Raw genomic sequence first — 18,675 nt, 5'->3', positions numbered from 1 at the left:
ACCCCTCTATGCATTGTAAAGGGACCCACCTGTAAACAAGCCACAGGCTTAGTGTGGATATCCCTTCCTAGGCAAAGCTTAGATTATTATTATTATTATTATTATTTAAGAATTTACGACCTGCTCGCGGAAAAGGGCAAGGGAAAAAGTGCCTAGTCAGCCGTAAGAGGGTGAAAACAGGGGGTATAATAGGGGTAAACGATGGCAAAAAGGTGGAAATAGAGGGATAAAGTGGTAAAAATCTTCCCTTTTAAATCTAAAACTTTCTCGCTGATCGCTAGATGGAGTAGTTTGGGCCTGAATAAAGTGGAGGTTGAAAATTTTTCTACTAATTACTTCTAGCCATTTTAAAAATATATGGCTAAAATAATAATGGGACTTCGTTAATTTTCCCTTGACCGTTCAGTGTGAGCCGCCCGCGCTAAAGATTTTCTTTTTATTTCATGTTCGTGTAGACATTATTCTAGATTTAATTAAATTTTAAGATGGATAGCTTTGTTCAGTGCAATTTAATTTATCGTGAAACTAGTGATAAAAAAGTGAGTCAAATTTTAAGGGCAAATCACAAAAATCCGACAGTTCTACTCTGATAAAAATTAAAGCAGACGAACCCTGGAAAAATCTAGTTCCATGTATTCATCCGCGGTTTCGCGCCAAAACCGCCGATATTCAGAGGCGCGAAAAATGGCGTTAAGTGACGATTCGAAAAACGGCAACGCATACCTACTTCCCCCTATCTACTTCTGGATAGTGCTAGTTTGCTCTTCGGTTCAATGGGAATTTAATTTATATTCATTGGGAAAGTGTAGTTCATTGCACTTATTTTTCTTTAAATTGAAAATTTTCAGTATCTGGTTCTTCCATCATTCTATTTTATTCCCTCATCTTTTTAGTCTTTATCCGCTAAGAAACTTTTTATTAATTTTTAAAACGCCGATGACTGTACTATACACTGCCTTGTAATCCACTCTCGACCAGCTATGGGAGGAGCTGTATTTTTGTGGCATTCGTGTGACGTAAATTTCAAATGTAGGCTTAGGAAGCAAAATGTTATTATATTAGATACGTAAGCTAAGCAGGTATGTGCCCGTAAGCGATGACCGTCGCGGTTTTGTTTTGGTCTATCTTTTAAACGAAACTTGAACTTGACAACTTTTGTCAACACTAATGTCAACACTAAATAGGCTCCTTCTATCGCCGAGTAAGAAGTGTTTGGTATTCATAGTTGATAAATTCATGATATTCATATTCAATATATACGCTTGATGAAAACGCTACTTTTCTTGATTAAGAGATCTCGCCTTTTCCTTTCAAAATCAAGAGCGAAAAATGAAGAAGAATATAACTGTACGACAATTTCAAAGCTTCTTAGATACTTCTAAAATAGGGTATTTTAGTCTTGTTTCGTGTTTTTATAATTAGTATTAATTAAAAGTAAATTGATCTTTTTTATTTGTACTATTAGTGTGCAAAATAACAAAACTAATAATGGCAACGCTTGTTCGGTTTAGTCGTTATCTTGCAAATTTATATAATTAAAATTAGTGATCTTGAGAAGATTTGAATCTTTAACCAGTTCGTAGAAGAGTGACAGATCATTCTTCAAGAGAGTTTGCGGAGAGTCAAATTCCACAATTCTGCCCTGATCGAGGAACATAACCCTAACAAGAGTTAACAATTAGTAAATTATATATACGCTAGTTTAATAGTAAGGTATTACGAGGATTCATACCATTTACGCCAGGAGACCCAGCTTTATGACTCACCCAGTGAGTCAGGCCTCCTTGAGTAACACTTGAAGCCTGGCCTCCCTGTATAAATGGTATGAATCCTCCTAGTCTATAGACTGTGTATTCTCCCTAATTATCTTAATATTCATTTTTTAGAGGAGCTTAAGTTGTAGATTTTTACCTCTCCGAGTGACGATGACGTCACGGAGAGGTATTACACCGGCCGTGTCTGTCTGTCTGTCTGTCTGTCTGTGTGTCTGTCTGTCTGTCTGTGTGTCTGTCTGTCTGTCAGACCCCGCGTGACCGCGTTCGCAGTTTACAAATCGGAGCAAACAAATACCCGATTTCCGGAACGCGTTCGCGGTTCACGGAAATTTGCCCATTCATCTACCAACACCAGTCTTTACTAACAGGCTTCTAAGCACCACAATCTGCTAGTCTTTGTCCATCCCACATGGACACTAGCCTGTACTTGCTGGCTCGGAAGCACCACCATCTTCTGTACTTCGTCAATCCCACATTGACACCAGCCTGTACTTGCTGGCTCGTAAGCACCACCATCTTCTGTTCTTCGTCAATCCCACATTGACACCAGCTTCTATGCACCACCATCTTCAGGTCTTTGTCCATTCCGGCTTCTTCTCCATCGTTACCGTTCGGTTTTAAGATATACGCGGCGATCGGCTAGGGTTACGAGAAACGTCTAGCCTCCCAATGGTAGGGCTTCCACCAAAGAATCACGCGAATGCGTTTTTATCTATTATTATAATGGAAACGAATTGTGTATATACCCCAAAATTTGAAGAAAGCGGGCAAGAGGGGTACCCTTCACTTTAAACGTCAATATTAGCAAAGTTTCGAAAGATAATAGGAACAACTTTATTTTAAACGATTTAACTATTTTTAAAGTTATTTACTGGCGATTAAAATAATTAATATCATTTACATTTAATTAATTATTTAAGATAAACTTATTTCCATGTACTGACACAAGTGAGAGTTAATATAGAACGAGTAATGAAAATTGCATCTGAATCGAAACAGTACACGCATAGCAAAGTTAATATAAAGCGAGTAGGGTGAAAAGATCCCTTACAAAACGATAACATTTTCTTTTTGCAGAATATTAAATGGAAATACTTAAATATTTTTCGGCATTACGATTCTTTTAGTAGTTGTGTAGCTATAAAGCTCTGTTTCATCTCAATATTCAAAGAACATCTTTTGATATTAACATTTAAAATTTGGTGTTTACTTTTTAATTCATCTTTACTACATTTATATATAGTGTAAACGTAACTTTTAGCTTCAGTAAATAATAAGGATGTTAATACTTCATCTCTCCATACGTGTTGAAACGACTGGGTCTATGAGATAAGATAACCTAGATCTTAACCATAATTGACCTTGTTATATTAGGTCTTAACGGTTCAGATTGAGCCTAAAGTTAAATACACATTTAAGTGATAGATATTAGGTCCTCATTAGAATTATTGTGGATACGCAGGAAATTATTAAACCGCTTTAAACTAAATGATCAAGGCAATATCTCGCCGATTAGAACTATGTATTTCCGGTTTGCCTCATTGGCTTGCGGAACTGTGTTTGGAAAGTAAATTCGTCTCGGCTCGGAGAGGTTTATTTTGGTTTCCCAACTTGTTTTATTTGATACATTCATAGTAACGTTATTTTAACCTTCAATACCTTTTTATTTATACTTGAGTGGCATAGTTTTTAGAAAGATAATTTAAGGATGATATCAGATTGTAAATCAGATTAATAAAATCCCCCCTATCCCACAGAGAAGGTCAGAAATTTAAATCATTTGGCAGAGAATGGAGGTGTCAACGTTTAGTGTCAGACTCTCAAATGAGTATTTAAAAAACTGGGATACATTTAAATTGAAGTTCCAAATTACAATTAAATACTTTTTTGATACCTTGATATTATCGTAATCAATCCTTGAATACGTTAATTTCGTTTGATAATAGTCAGAGTTTCGCATTTCTTACTCCTGTTATCGTTGAGTTGTTGATTTAGTTTTAGAATTATCGTTAACAAAATTCAAATGGAGCCTTACATTTTTCATTTTAACTAATAATTAAACCATGAGTATGTTGATTGCGTTTGTCATTAGTGGTATCGCCGGAATTAAGTTACATTTAAACACCTGAAACTGGGATACATTTAAATTGAAATTCCAAATTACAATTAAATACTTTTTTTGATACCTTGATATTATCGTAATCAATCCTTGAATACGTTAATTTCGTTTGATAGTAGTCAGAGTTTCGCATTTCTTACTCCTGTTATCGTTGAGTTGTTGATTTAGTTTTATAATTATCGTTAACAAAATTCAAATGGAGCCTTACATTTTTCATATTAACTTTAATTGGTTTCATTTGTCATTTATGGTATCGCTGGAATTAAGTTACATTTAAACACCTGATTAAACTATCTAATCATCGATCGTCCGTTAAGCCTTAGACCTTGCCATAAGCAGGCGACCATCTAGACGGAGTTTGCAGTCTATTTATGACATCTCATTTTGCCCTCTAGTGGATCTCTCAACACTATCGTTAAATTTATTACTTAAATAATATCTTTTTTTTAATATAATAATCATATTAGCGATTTATGATTATTTAACTTTAAATGAGTATGTTTCATTGATTTAAATTACATTGCTAAAAATTATCAAGCGAACGCTACTTTTTATTTCCCCTGTGTGGCAGAGAAATAATTTCACTTGAAATAAAATTAGTTACGCCACCTATGTTGTGTAACGTGAACTAAGGGTGAAATTTGAATTGAAAATTCGCGGGAAATTCAAAATATAAAAGGTTTGTTTATGACGAAACTCATCAGGTCCCAAACAATCCAGCCAGCCAACAGAGGTCGGAACAATCGTTTTCCAGCTCTACGATGTGGCTAAAAGTTGGCTTATTTTATCCTTTAACAAAGTTATCCTTTTCTTCTACATCTATTTTGATTGCGTATTATCAAGAGAAAATTTATCTAACAGGAATACAGACAGATAATTTACATATTAGTCGTATGTAGCCTTGATATAACCCCGTAGAACTATTATCTCAAGCCCTAATATTTCATCGCAAAAATAACTCATGTAAAAACGTAGGATAAAAGAGATGAAAGCGAAAAGCCTGGAATTTTATTTTGGATGCAGAACACTAGCGTTATCTAAAGTCGGCAGTTCAGAGGATTGTGTTTCCTCTACGTCAGCTACGTTTTATTCCATAAACTGGAAAACATCATTACATGCTTCGAAAACGGAGAATTCAGAAAAACATTTATTTTTAAATTAGAGCATTAGTAGCTACTTTGGGGAAAGAAGACTACCTGCTCAGTCGCAAATTACACTTTATCCAGAATAAGCGCGTTACAGTTCAGAAAAAGGAATGCTTTAACAAAGATACTAGCCGACCCATAAGATTATACTACCATGAAATACACAACATCGCTAAAAGTCTCATGCACAGAAGCCAAATTGTTTAATCCTGTACTGATTATCGTCACTTTAGAAAGAGGTCCGCTATCTTAACTTTTGGTATTCTATACAGCCTTGAAATTGTTTAATTCTCCGTTATGTGATACGTTGGCCTAACGTTTCTTTACTCAATTTTAAATGAAGGCTCTGTTCATTTCCTACTAGGCTATCATGGAAAGGATAATTTTTTATAAATACATTTTTCTCTTTTTGGTTGTTATCAACGATGCCCTATCAACATGAGATTATTATAATGGCTTTCCTACTAATACTTAGGACAATCTTTCTTCTAGAGAATGTGTGGTTCATAAAAGCATACGACGGATTTTAACGCCTAACGTCTGGTATTTTGTTATTCGGTTTTAATGTAGAGGAATTTGTTCCGAAATACACTTGTGTTTTGCCTGCGGGCTTCGATCAAGGCCTTTTAACGTAGTGTTTGATGGTTTAACGCTATCAACGCTACGGTTTATTTAGTTAGACGCTCGATAACATCATAGCAGCTAGTTTTTTAGACAAATTTCTCAAGTTTATTTTGGCAAAGATTTAAGTATTATTCATCTTCAAATGGATTCATTTATTCTCGCCGACTTTTGCAAATCTCCATTTTGGGCATGTTACTTATTGTTTATTTACTTTACAAGGATTCTATTAATAGCATTTGATGTCGCAAAAATAAGGATCAAAATTTCACGGTTGCGTTTAATAATTTAACCGCACAATATTTTAATCAGGACTCCAATTTGACATGGTACACGGATGATCCAGACTTCACTCCCTGTTTTCAAAAGACCATCCTGGTCTGGGTGCCATGCGCGATGCTCTGGTTCTTCCTTCCATTGGAAATCGCGTTGATCACCAAGTCGGAGTGGCGAAGCGTCCATTGTTCTCATCTTTCCATTACAAAACGTGTAAGTCCTTTTACACCTAACGAGCAGGCAGCATAATTGCTCATGCAATAAGCATTGTACATCTGCCTTAGAACGATGCACGCTTATTTAACAATTAGGTATAACTTAGACTTTTTGTTTTAGATCTTGGTTTTGTTTCTGGTCGCAATTAGCGTTTTAAATTTTGGTAAACAAATATACTGCGGCTATTATCAAGTCGTTGAAAATTTGGCGGTCGTCCTTCAATTTGGAACTTACGTAAGAAAGTGCAAAAATACATCAAGTTTTGATGAATTAAATTGGACTGGCGTGTTGTAGATCTTGGCGTTGTTCCTCATAATTTATGGCAGAGGGGCTGGCACGGTGTTGTCCGGAATTCTGACAATGTTTTGGTTCCTCTTAACACTAACGCAAACTATCACGCTGAGATCCACCATCATGAAATACTATATACAAGTAAGCCAAGGTTTTTTTAACAATTTATAATTATATTACGGCATAATAAACACGTGTAATATTTCAGAACGACAAAGATGATTATTTCGGGTTGGTAATTGAGTCGGTAATTTACCCTTTAATAGTAACTACCCTCGTATTACACACAATGAGTGACTCCTCTCAGCACTACGAAAAACATACGTGCGCACTCGAAGTCAAAATGGTAATAATCCACACATTTTCATTATAAGAGGTTGATGTATAATAAATTCCACACTGGTTACTATGAGCTCTGTCCTTCTCGCTTGTCGTTCTTGATTTAGCTCTCAGTAAGGTTTAAGTGTCTTAGTTGTGGACAGAAATGCATACAGCTAATGGGAATCATTATGCCTCCATATAGACCAAGTTAATTACAATTCGAGTTTTCTGGGCCGGCCTGAATACTATCCGTCACAATTCATATTTCTGATGTCTTTCTAGCTGTTCTATTTTCTTGTTTAGTAGTAACTCGCGGTCGGGTGCTCGTGCAGGGTTCAACGTGCAGCGATTCAGATCATTCGCCAGATGAAATTCGTTGTTCATAATGATACTCTAGGTCTAGTCCACAAAATCCGCCTAGAAACACCACAATTATTATATAAAAAAGACTTGGTTTGCCCAAGCCTTAAAAACAAGACGACCCCAAAGCTCATAATAATAACCACATCGTACGAGTGAATAGCCCCTCTCTGCCCTACCCTAATGAGTGGATAACCCACTCTATACCTTACCCTAATGAGTGGATAACCCCCTCTATACCTTACCCAAATGAGTGAATAGCGCATTCTTTTACATTGCTTAAATGATATACCGTGAATAGCCCCTCGATGCCCTACCCTAAACTGTGATAAAATTATTACCCGTATTATTTTATTTATTATTGGGAGGAGGGGGCTCACGCCCTAAAATCCGATGCCAGAGAAATATTGTGCACCCTCTTATTCAGGCCTTGAAGAGACCCGTGGCCGCGGTGTAACGTAGAATTCGTTTCACCGTCATGGAAGAGACCTGCGAGGGCTCCACAGTATGTGAATCAAAGTAATCTAGTCTGAGTGAGGCGAAGTAATCGCACTCGCACAGTATGTATGCAGAGAGGGTCGTCAGCAAGGCCCATCAGATAGAGTTGTCTATTTAGCCGACAGTGTCCGGTCAAAAGACCGGTGGCCAGCCTAATATCCCATCTGCTGAGCGCAATAAGGTCCCTAGCTCGAAACCTGCTGGGGCCATTGACAAACAGTTTCGTCCGTCTCTGGCCCTCCATTTTATGCCAGAGCTGATTTTGAATGACAGTCAACCTGTCATGCAGGCATCGTCTAGCGTACCCGTAGGGGATGGGAACGACCGGCGCCAGTCCCAAGAACTTGGCCTCCGCCCCCTTTTAGCAAACCTATCGGCTTGCTTATTGCCATGATGTACGCTATGACCAGGCACCCAGTACAACTGGATCCTGTTGCAAGACGCCAGTTGCACAAGCAGATCAAGGCAGCTGCGCACCAGTTGAGAAGCGATCTGACACTGGTTCAGCGCTTTCAGGGCGGCCTGACTGTCAGAGTAAATTCTCACAGTCCGTCCAGTATACCCTTTCTTGATGCAGTAGTCCGCGCAATAACAGATCTTGGCAATTTACGCCTGGAACACACTTGCGTAGGTGCCCAGACTCTCTGAGAAACCCACCCTTGTGGTTTGGCAGTAGTAGCCGGCACCAGCGCCGGAATCAGTCTTAGAACCATCGGTGAACCAAATAGTCTCACTCCCGGTACCAAGAGGCAGCGGGTTAGTCCTCTCCGCCCGACTGGGAAAACGGATGCTGAATGGCTTTGTGAAATCAAAACTGGTAACGGTTTTGTCAGAGCACATCGTCAGCGATGGGTCAAGTGCGACATACTCCCGGAAGAGCTTAGTATGGCTGTGATCCCTAAGTCTGGGTGCCCAGCAGCCATTATTAAATAGCCTGTAGGCCCCCATGGCAGTCTCTTGCTCAACGAAGAGATGAAGAGAAAGCAGGTCGAGGAGTATCTCCAAGAAGCGGTCGGGGTCGATCTCATGGCCCCCGTGATACCAATGCAGGCCAGCCTTTGAAGCCTGCACCGTCTTGAGCCGGACCCTCGTCCACCAGACAAGCGCCCCGTAGGATATTATGGGTCTAATGATCCCAGTGTTAAGCCAGTGTACGGCCTTGGGGTTGAGGCCTCAAGTCTTGCCGACAGAGCTCCTGTTTCTCCAGAAAAGCATTTTGGCCTTCTTGATGCACCGATCAAGGTGCGGCTTCCATGTAAGTCTACAATCGAAAGTCACCCCAGGTATAAATTTACTTACGTTGTAATTGTAATATTCCTGCGAATCAAAGAACAGATAGTTTTAGTGATTATCCCCTCGATGACTTTACAACATAGACTTATGCCGATGCACACTTATCGCATCCCATAAATTTCTAACATGGACTTATGCCCAGAACCTTTTGAAAAAGAAAGTTTATGTTGAATGGTTAATTTGAAAATATGCACTGAACGCACTCCGGTGTCATTAAATACGATTATGTATAGTCCATGTAGATCTTTAGTTTATGGAATATTGTCGGCTGTATGAGTTGATTAATTTGGATTTAGTAGATTGTTGGGCGCTAGCCATGAATTAACAAATTAACTTAATGATATAAATAAACTTAATTTATACTAACTTAAGCCACGGAATTATTATTTAATCAGAATTTCCAACAAAAATGGTAGCAGAGCGTGGTTGCGAGAAGTAAACAGTAATGGACTAAGGCTTAAGTTAGGGATACTATTAAATGCGATTATGGCGGCAGCGGAACCTGGAACGTTTTCTTTTCCGAAATTAAACCATGGAAATTATAAAAGATGGAAGGCAGATATGCGAATGGCGTTACTGGATTTTGGTTTGTGGAAATTCGCCGAAGGGACAGCGGTTCAACCTAGTGCAGAGGCAAGATCGGAGGAGATTGAAAGGTATGAGACGAGAAGTGAACAAGCGTTGTCGAAAATAACTCTTGCCCTCGATAATGAACACAAGGATATTATTGCACATTGTAAAACGGCTAAAGAAGCATGGCAAACTTTGCAAGACGTTCATGAACCGAAAACCATGGCTAGGATAGGGGCATTACGTACTGAATTTGTTAGCCTACGGTATACACCCCCGGAAACAATGGCTGGTTACATAGCAAGGGTAACAGCGGTTGCTGAACAATTGAAGAATGCTGGAAAGACGGTCCCTGATGATGAGATTGCTCATCAGATGATCTATAAGTTACCCCCACAGTACGCGATTACGGCTAATATTGCTTATGGACTGGATAAAGCATCATTTACGTCTCAGAAAGTGAAATCCTTATTATTAGCGGAGGCTGACCAGTTAAAGCATTTAGAAGGTGATGACGTCGTGACGACGCAAGCAGGATAGTCATCTACAATTAAAGAGACTCAGAACAATGCAGTACACAATAAACAAGGGCAGAAAAGGTGTTATCGTTGTAACAAGCCTGGACATTTTGCTCGAAACTGTAGAGGGAAGCCAGCCCGGAATCAGGATGATAGCAATAAAAGAGATAGGACACAAGGAGGAAGAAAAGATATATCCTTCTTATCAGCGATGCTTACGGTAGCAAAGTCGGATGTATGGATTTATGATTGTGGAGCGACCCACCATTTTTGTACCAAGAAAGAATGGATGTTTAATTACCAAGAACCATCTACCACAGTTGATACGGCAGAAAAACAAGCTAAAGCGGTGGGAAAAGGAGACGTGGCTTTAATGGTTAATAGCCCCTCGGGAATAAGAAGAATATACTTGCGTAATGTTTACCACATGCCACACTACAAGAGGAATTTAATATCCGCCCGCATGATTGATGAAAAAGGCTTTCGATCTGTTATTAATAACGGTGAAATCAGAGTTTACGCACCAGAAGGGCCATTACTTATGGTATCAAAGCTTAAAGATGATAAACTGTATGAGGTAGATGCCTATGCTGAAATGGTTGAGGAGCGTCAATGTCATGTTAGCGTGTCAAAGGAAATGGGCATATGGCATCAAAGGCTTGGGCATCCCAGTATTAATCGCATGAAAAAGTTATCACAGATGGAGATGGTGTACGGGTTGCCAACGCTGAAAGGAGATTTGGGTGTCTGTGCCTCGTGCAGACTATCGAAAGCGACAAAGGCAGTCTGTAAAGAAAGAAGCTCCATTGTTACGAAGAAACCTCTCGAGCTTGTTCATAGCGATGTGTGGGGGCCATCACCGGTCACAACACGAGCAGGAGCAAAATATTTCATATCATTCATTGATGATTTCTCTCGACTGGCCATGGTATACACAATGACGTCAAAAGGTCAAGCATTTGAGTACTACACCATTTATAAAGCATGGGCAGAACGACAAACGGGAAATCGTCTACAACGACTTCGAACCGATAATGGCATGGAATATTGCTCTAAGATTTTTGAAGACGATTGCATTAAAAATGGGATACAGATAGAAAGAACCAACATTTATACACCGGAAATGAATGGCATTGCTGAGCGATATAACAGAACCATCATGGAAGGGGTTCGTACACTCCTAGAAGATGCTCATTTACCTCAGAATTTGTGGGGTGAAGCTCTCCATGCATATGCGTATTTGGCAAATCGTCTACCTCATTCGAAAGGGGAAAACAAGGTACCAGAAGAACGATGGTCTGACAGAAAACCATCCGTACGACATTTAAAGAGATATGGTTGTCTAGCATATGCATATAAGCCTATACCTTACCGAAATAAACTAGAGAGACGTGCAACACCAGGTGTTCTTGTCGGATATGCTGTAAACACTCGTGGCTACCGGATCTGGTTACCAACAGAGAAGAGAGTTCTTGAGACGAAACATGTTAAATTTGATGAAACAAAACTGGGTATCGACAACATTAGTGGAGCGGATGATAACATTTTTGATCCGGTATATAATGATCTCTGGCCTGAACAAACCAATATTCTGGAAGACGAAGGAGTAGCAGACGAATTGGACGTAGTCGTAACAGAAGAAGATAAGATAGAGCAGGCCAAAGATATGGAAAATGTGAAGCCCCGTTGGAAGAGAATAGAAAGACCCCGGAAAAAGGGATCGGAGAAGGGAAGAATCGATGTATATTATTATGATCAATACAGCGAAGGGGCTAAAGTACGCATTCGCTCGCAGGACGAAATGAGAAGATACTTACAAGACAATGGAGAAGTATATAGTCCTGAAGATTTTAATTTTAAGCCGACAGTGGAAATTGCACCAAACGTTATTGAAGCCCATTGTATAGAAATTCCATCAACCTACGAACAGGCTACAAACAGTAAAGAAAAAGCGAATTGGAAAAGGGCTATGGAAACAGAACTAACAACTATAAAGGAACGGAATGTATGGGAACTAGTGGAGAGACCAGATAATAGGAGTATTATTGGAAGCCGCTGGGTCTTTGACGTGAAGCGTAAGGCATCTGGGGAGATTGTCAGATATAGAGCAAGATTGGTAGCTCGGGGATTTACGCAGAAAGCGGGACAAGACTATTACGATACCTATGCTCCAGTAGTTAACTTCACACTGGTTCGATTATTCATTTTCATATTTGCGGTATGCTTGAGATGGGTACATGTACAGGTCGATGTAAAAGGAGCCAATTTATATGGCAAGTTGGACTAAGACATCTATGTAACGCAACCCATTGGATTTGTGGAACCCGGGAAGGACGATTGGGTATGGAAGTTAAAAAGAGCCTTATATGGGCTAAAACAGAGTGGCAGACAATGGTTCTCTGAATTAGACGCTACATTACTCAATTTTGGATGTACGCGATTAAAAGCGTGTAATTGTATATACACCTATGGATGTGATGCACTAATTATAGTATATGTTGATGATATTATTATTTTGGCCAAAACACTAGACGTGAAGAATGATGTTACGCGACTGCTCAATAACCATTATGAGCTTACGGTTCTCGGAAATTTACATTATTTCCTTGGTGTGGAATTTGAGTTCCTACAAAATGGTTCGCTACGAATACATCAAGCGAATTACATAGAGAAACTCAAGGAGGAATTCAAGATTGAAGAAGCGAGTAAGAAGTTGCTAGTTCCACTTCCAACGGACATCATCTTAACAAGGAAAGATAATCACACAACTACAGACTCGATAGAACAATTGTATCGAAGATTAATTGGATCATTGAATTACCTATCCCAACATACAAGACCTGATATAGCGTTCATTGTATCAAGCTTGTCACGGTTTACGTCGAGTCCTGGGAAGAAGCATCTAAATTATTTAGAAAATGTATTGAAATATGTCTTTGATACCGCAGAGTATAGCTTAACATATATTCCTTCAAGCAAGCTCAATTTAGAGGTATACTCCGACTCATCATGGGCCTCAGATGTTGATGACCGGAAGTCGACAAGTGGGTTATTGGTCAACATCAGTGAGAACCCCATATACTGGAAATCAGTTAAGCAAACAGTTGTAACGCTTTCCTCGATGGAGGCAGAATATGTTGCCATGGCTGAAGCATCAAAAGAACTTGTGTGGATCAATCGTGTCATATTGGAAATAGAACAGCTCATTGGCAATGCGAGAGATGAGCATCTTCCAATTATCAAGTGTGACAACCTTTCCGCGATATATTTTTCGAAAAGTTGTATAGAAAATAACAGATCAAAACATATAGATATAAAATTTCATTATATTCGTGATTGTTTAACGAAAAGATTGTTTAATATTGGATATGTAAATACTAACGATAATTTAGCCGATTTATTTACAAAAATATTACCGAAAAGAAAGTTCCAAGAATTTTGTCTTAAACTAAAGTTATGTTAAAGAAATGCATATTTATCTAATTAAGGGGGAGTGTTGAATGGTTAATTTGAAAATATGCACTGAACGCACTCCGGTGTCATTAAATACGATTATGTATAGTCCATGTAGATCTTTAGTTCATGGAATATTGTCGGCTGTATGAGTTGATTAATTTGGATTTAGTAGATTGTTGGGCGCTAGCCATGAATTAACAAATTAACTTAATGATATAAATAAACTTAATTTATACTAACTTAAGCCACGGAATTATTATTTAATCAGAATTTCCAACAGTTTAGTTATAGTGATTATCCCCTCGATGAGTTTACAACATAGACTTAAGCCGACGCATACATGTTCATTAATATTTTCATAGTGCATCCGCATTGGACTGTTAGAGAGAGATTATTCCCTATGAAATCACCCATGAATGAAAAATATCACCTAAACACAACTTATCCCTTTTCACACTAAGTGCGTTCATTAACATGTGCGTTGTACATTCGCAATGCACTGTTATGGACAAATAATATTCCCCACCCTTTGAAAATCAAAAATCCACTCTCCCTTTAAAAAACGTCCTCTTCTTCACACCAAGCCAAACTAATACCTCCTTCGTAAGATGTACATATATCAAACGATGTGGCTAACAAAACGATAAGAGTTTTTCCAGTTGACTGAAGCGTGGATATTATTATTTTTCTATTGAATTTTATACATGTAAATGTACCAATTTTCATAATTTTTGGAAAATATACTGTATCTAAATGACATTCCCGGTGGCCATTTTCCAAAATGGCGGCGAAATCTCGCGCACTACAGCAGGGGACTTTTAGTATATTTTTTGTTGCCTCAAAAACAACACAAGTACCAATTTTCATCTTTATGTTCAAATGTTCTATGTCAAGCCCTTTTTTAGCCTATCTGTCCTGGCCTATTTAGCCAAGAAGCACAAACTACTAACGGTTTTATATAGAAAATTACCTGTGAAAACATGAGTAAAAACTAAAATTAAAAAGAAAACAACATTTAAAAAGAGATAATTGGGTTTAAATGTTTGAATCTGTAACGGCTAACTTTAAACTGTCCGCCTTATTTTACCCGTATCTTCGTCTACACGGTACATAAATTTCATTGGTGATCTTAGGAACAGTAGGTTTTATTTATAGTATGATACTAAACTCCTAAGAGGGAATTTTGTCGTCTGCGATATTGGGAGAAATTATTTAAAAATGTTAAGTTCAGATTCGGAAGTTTCTCAATTCGCCGAGATTGAAAGAAATTCAGAAAGTTAAACACGAGTTTATATTCTCAAGAATCTTTTATTATTAACAAATCTTATGAAGAAGGTTCAGGTTCGGAAGTTGAAGAAGAGTTTGGTATTCAACCTTATCAGTTTGAGCCGCTAGTTCCAGGGGTCGATGCCGAAGGTGGTAATGAAGCAGGAGCTGGCGTGATGTTAGATCATCCTTGACTAAAAAACACTCATTGGTACGATTGTCGCAATATTATGTGCAATAAATACAGTTGAGAACTTCTCTACACTTTTATGCAGGTGTAATTGTGGCTATTAATTTATTATGCCTACTGCCGAAGAAAGTTTCTGTTGCCTTGATACTGATAGGCCAAATCAGAGTTTAATTGAAAAAATTGGTCCTTTGAATTGCGTCATTGAAACAGAAATTTTAAATGATATCATGCGACGCAATATTCTAGATCTTTTATTTGAAAAGCTTAGAGAAAATAATTTTGTTCCTCGAGAGGATAAAATTAATCCGTATGTTTGGCCTTCCTTTGTAATTAGCCTCGCGATTTAGGCTTTTAATAATGGAATGACATAGCTTGTACAAATATTTAATCTATTGACTGTATACTCGGTGGATTCATAGAGTATTTGGGAAGAAGATCCAGGCGGCCAATTCCTAGTTGTGTTGTAAATCGTGTAAGGAGAGAGTATCCGTCGAATGACTATACAGGATACATGGAGGCAGGCCCACGACAGCCCTCGTCTTAGGTTTTTCAGTTTCTCCATTAGATAAGACTTCATACCGCCTCTAATCAAAGAGGGTAGAAAGAGGGGGAGTAGAAGGCTTGGCTGGAGTGTTCTCGCTTTGAAAGTTTACCTCTAAGCTTCCGGTGTGCGCGAACATCTTTCTCTGCCCTCTTATTGGTTGAAATACGGTGAACCGGATATTGGGAGGAAACTATAACAAATAAATAAAAAAGAAAAGCAAGAACACCCAAAATGCCTTGCCAAAGCCGCTAGCTTCTACTCCCCTTCTTTCAACCCTCTTTGCTCTAATGTATAAAGAAGGTTTTTTGTGTTGTGTTAATTGTTTCGAAAAAAAATTGCCCAGAACTATAATCCGGGCCCTAAAGATATGGTTAAAATTTCAAAGACATCCATCTGATTAATATAAACTGTCGTAGACAGAGACGGAAACGTGTAAAAGATAAGTGTAGAAAATTAATTGCCTGAAGCAACAGATATTCAAATTTTCACTTTTGAAGACATCGACTAGGGTTAGTCCCCCTATTATCGGACGCTCCTATTATCGGACACATTTTTAAAAAGTTGTTTATAAAACTGCCGGGGAGAAAAGGAACACTGTAAGTTACCTAGTTTTAAAGAGGGTGTCGAAATCTGTATGTTGCATGTAAAAACAGAGAAGGGGCGCGATGTCAGAGGAGGAAAGCGCGAACGAACCAGATATCCAATTTTTTTGATTAATTAAAACTAATTGAGGGGCCGGAAAAATTCTTCCCCCCATTTTTAAATCGTGTTTTGAGGTATATAAATAGAAGCCAATTATAAGTTAGGTGTATGGCTGTAAAGCCCGAATCTTTTTCTATAAATTGCTACTTTAACAGTTAGTTCTAGGTTTCTTTTCATGAAAATAAAACGCGAATCGTATCTAATGGAGAAAACCTATTATCGGACAGCTTTCAAACACGTTTTAAAGACAAATATTTAACGTAGGCTTACAATAAGAGAGGGATTGTAAATATTTAATGCTTAAAGCGGTTAGTGATGTTCAGAATGGGTCCAGAAGTGTCAGAGAAGTGACAATTTCCACGGGTCTTTTATTGTTAAAAAAATTGGTGTCCCAATTGAGGAACCATTGTCCGATACAGAGATCCCAATGTCCGATAACGAAGACCCACTGTCCGATTCTGAGATCCCAGTGTCCGATAGCGAACACCCACTGTCCGATTCTGAGATCCCAGTGTCCGATAACGAAGACCCACTGTCCGATTCTGAGATCCCAGTGTCCGGGCTACAAAGACCCACTGCCCGATTCTGAGATCCCAGTGTCCGAGTTGGATGTATAGGCGTCCGATAAATGGAACATGGGTGTCCGAATCAACATCCAAATAGCCGATAATAGGGTACGATACTTGCCGAATAAAATCCATGATTGGGACAATATTAGATCGTTCTTTTGGAATTATTTCTATACCATTAGGTGCAGAAACGTTCAAAATATATATTTCATAAACTTTTCAAAGGTTTTCTGTGATTTCCTTACATTTAACCATAATTTTTTAAAATGTGTCCGATAATAGGGGGACTAACCCTATTTGAAAAAATTCTTATCTTAGTTTTTTCACCAAAATTACTTCAGTAAAAAAATATTAACATAAAACATGTGTATCATTTAAAATTAGTACGCGTTTGCATTTTATATTACTTTTAAAAATTAAAGTGTTGAATAGCTCTCAGAGATCACGATCAATGTACGACACTAATAACTACATCACAGTCAAAAGGTTTATGTTATTTTCCGCTTCGCAATATTTTCAATTTCAAAATATAAAAATTTAAAGTCATCAAGCTTAATTTTTTCAGATATCTGAGTATTTGAATCTCCCAAAAGCAAATGTTAGTTGAAAGTAAAACCTGGTATCAAGCTAGTATCCCTTAAAAAATTCTTGAAGGTGACATTTTTTCTAGAACTACTATTGAGAGAGAAATACTTGGGTAAAAAACTAAGATAAGAATTTTTTCAAATAGTTTATGCTTTATAATGTCTTCAAAAGTGAAAATTTTAATATCTGTACTTCAGGCGATTAATTGTCTACACTTACCTTTTACACTTTCCCGTCTTTGTCTACAATGACAGTTTTCATTAATATCTGTCACTTCAGTCTAAATATTAATTAAAAATGTTTGGAAACCATAGGAGAGAAAAAGACTTGAACTGACCAACTTAATTATAGTCGATGAAAGTCGCTAAGCGCCAAGTAAAATGTTGTACCTTTCATTTAAAGTAGTTTTTAAGTCTAACAAACGAATAGTCCTAGTTACGTCTATAAGGGCCTGCACAAAATGGCCGTTTGCCAAAAAAATCCCATCTTATTTCTATGGGGAATTTCCAGTTTTTAGTCAAAAGGGCTGATTAATTTTAGGCAAATGAAACCACCCTTAGCAACTTTATTTTTTATAAAAAAAACTAATTAATGGATCTCTTTGAAATTTTAACCACATATTGAGGGCCCGAATTGGATTTTTTCCAAAACAGTTAATACTATACAAAAAAAACTACATCCAAACAAAAAACCCTCCTTATACAGTATGAAGTCTTATCTAAGAGAGCTACCGCTCTCTCAGAATTCTTTTAAGCTGTATGAGTGTCTATTCTGGAACATACGCACTTAATTTTTTTCTTAACATAAAAATGATTATTTTCAAACATTAAGAAATCAAGGGAAGATGATGCATCATTTTGTTCACGCATGGTTCATTCATGGCTTACCAGGTAAATCTTTTCGTGGTCTTGTATTCTTATAAATTGCACTTATTATTACAGCGCAGCTCATTGTATTTTTGACGAATTGTAGTACCCTGTGGAAAGGTTGGAAGAAAAGCCTGCAGCCATCGGATTTGTACGAATTGAATAACTCGGAGCAAGCCCTGACCGTCTCGCACCTTTTCGAAAAACACTGGAAACCCCAAGCTAAGACCACAAGTGACGGCGATGCAATGGATATAAAAAGATTTTCGGAAGAACGAAACAGAACAAAATACCATAGCAAATCCATTTTTTTGCCCTTGTTGAGGACAGTCGGGCCTTGCTTTATTTCTGGAGTGGTCCTACAATTTCTGTCCGACGTAGTGTCTATCGGTCCTGCCCTATTGACAGGGTATACAATTTGAATTTTTCCGCATTTAAATAAACGTCATAGCATTAATGTGATTTTTTATGGTAAATCAAGAATATTATATTAA

At 37.9% G+C, this 18,675-nt stretch overlaps 1 protein-coding gene across 1 annotated transcript; it reads left to right on the top strand.

Annotated features, from left to right (window-relative positions):
- The first annotated feature begins 485 nt into the window (after positions 1-485).
- LOC149602855 (ATP-binding cassette sub-family C member 1-like) lies at positions 486-18,603 on the top strand. The gene is made up of 7 exons (XM_089860270.1): positions 486-539; positions 5,973-6,149; positions 6,273-6,386; positions 6,447-6,584; positions 6,652-6,789; positions 18,147-18,205; positions 18,288-18,603. The coding sequence occupies exons 1-7, from the start codon at positions 486-488 to the stop codon at positions 18,601-18,603; spliced, it is 996 nt and encodes a 331-aa protein (XP_089716396.1).
- Positions 18,604-18,675: the final 72 nt, after the last annotated feature.

Source organism: Phalangium opilio, unplaced genomic scaffold (genome assembly GCF_054372755.1).
Source record: "Phalangium opilio isolate 3A_F unplaced genomic scaffold, DU_Popi_V2 ptg000352l_1, whole genome shotgun sequence".
NCBI classification, from domain to species: domain Eukaryota; kingdom Metazoa; phylum Arthropoda; class Arachnida; order Opiliones; family Phalangiidae; genus Phalangium; species Phalangium opilio.
Note: the sequence above shows the minus strand (reverse complement) of the source record. Positions and strands in the feature narration are given on the sequence as shown.

What these genes read in the sequence shown, in the direction of transcription:
- LOC149602855 (XM_089860270.1), top strand. Translation starts at nt 486, where the DNA reads ATGGATAGCTTTGTTCAGTGCAATTTAATTTATCGTGAAACTAGTGAT. An exon ending in ATCTTTCCATTACAAAACGT is followed by an intron (nt 6,150 to 6,272) that starts GTAAGTCCTTTT and finishes TTTTTGTTTTAG; the next exon opens with ATCTTGGTTTTGTTTCTGGT. An exon ending in TCCTTCAATTTGGAACTTAC is followed by an intron (nt 6,387 to 6,446) that starts GTAAGAAAGTGC and finishes GGCGTGTTGTAG; the next exon opens with ATCTTGGCGTTGTTCCTCAT.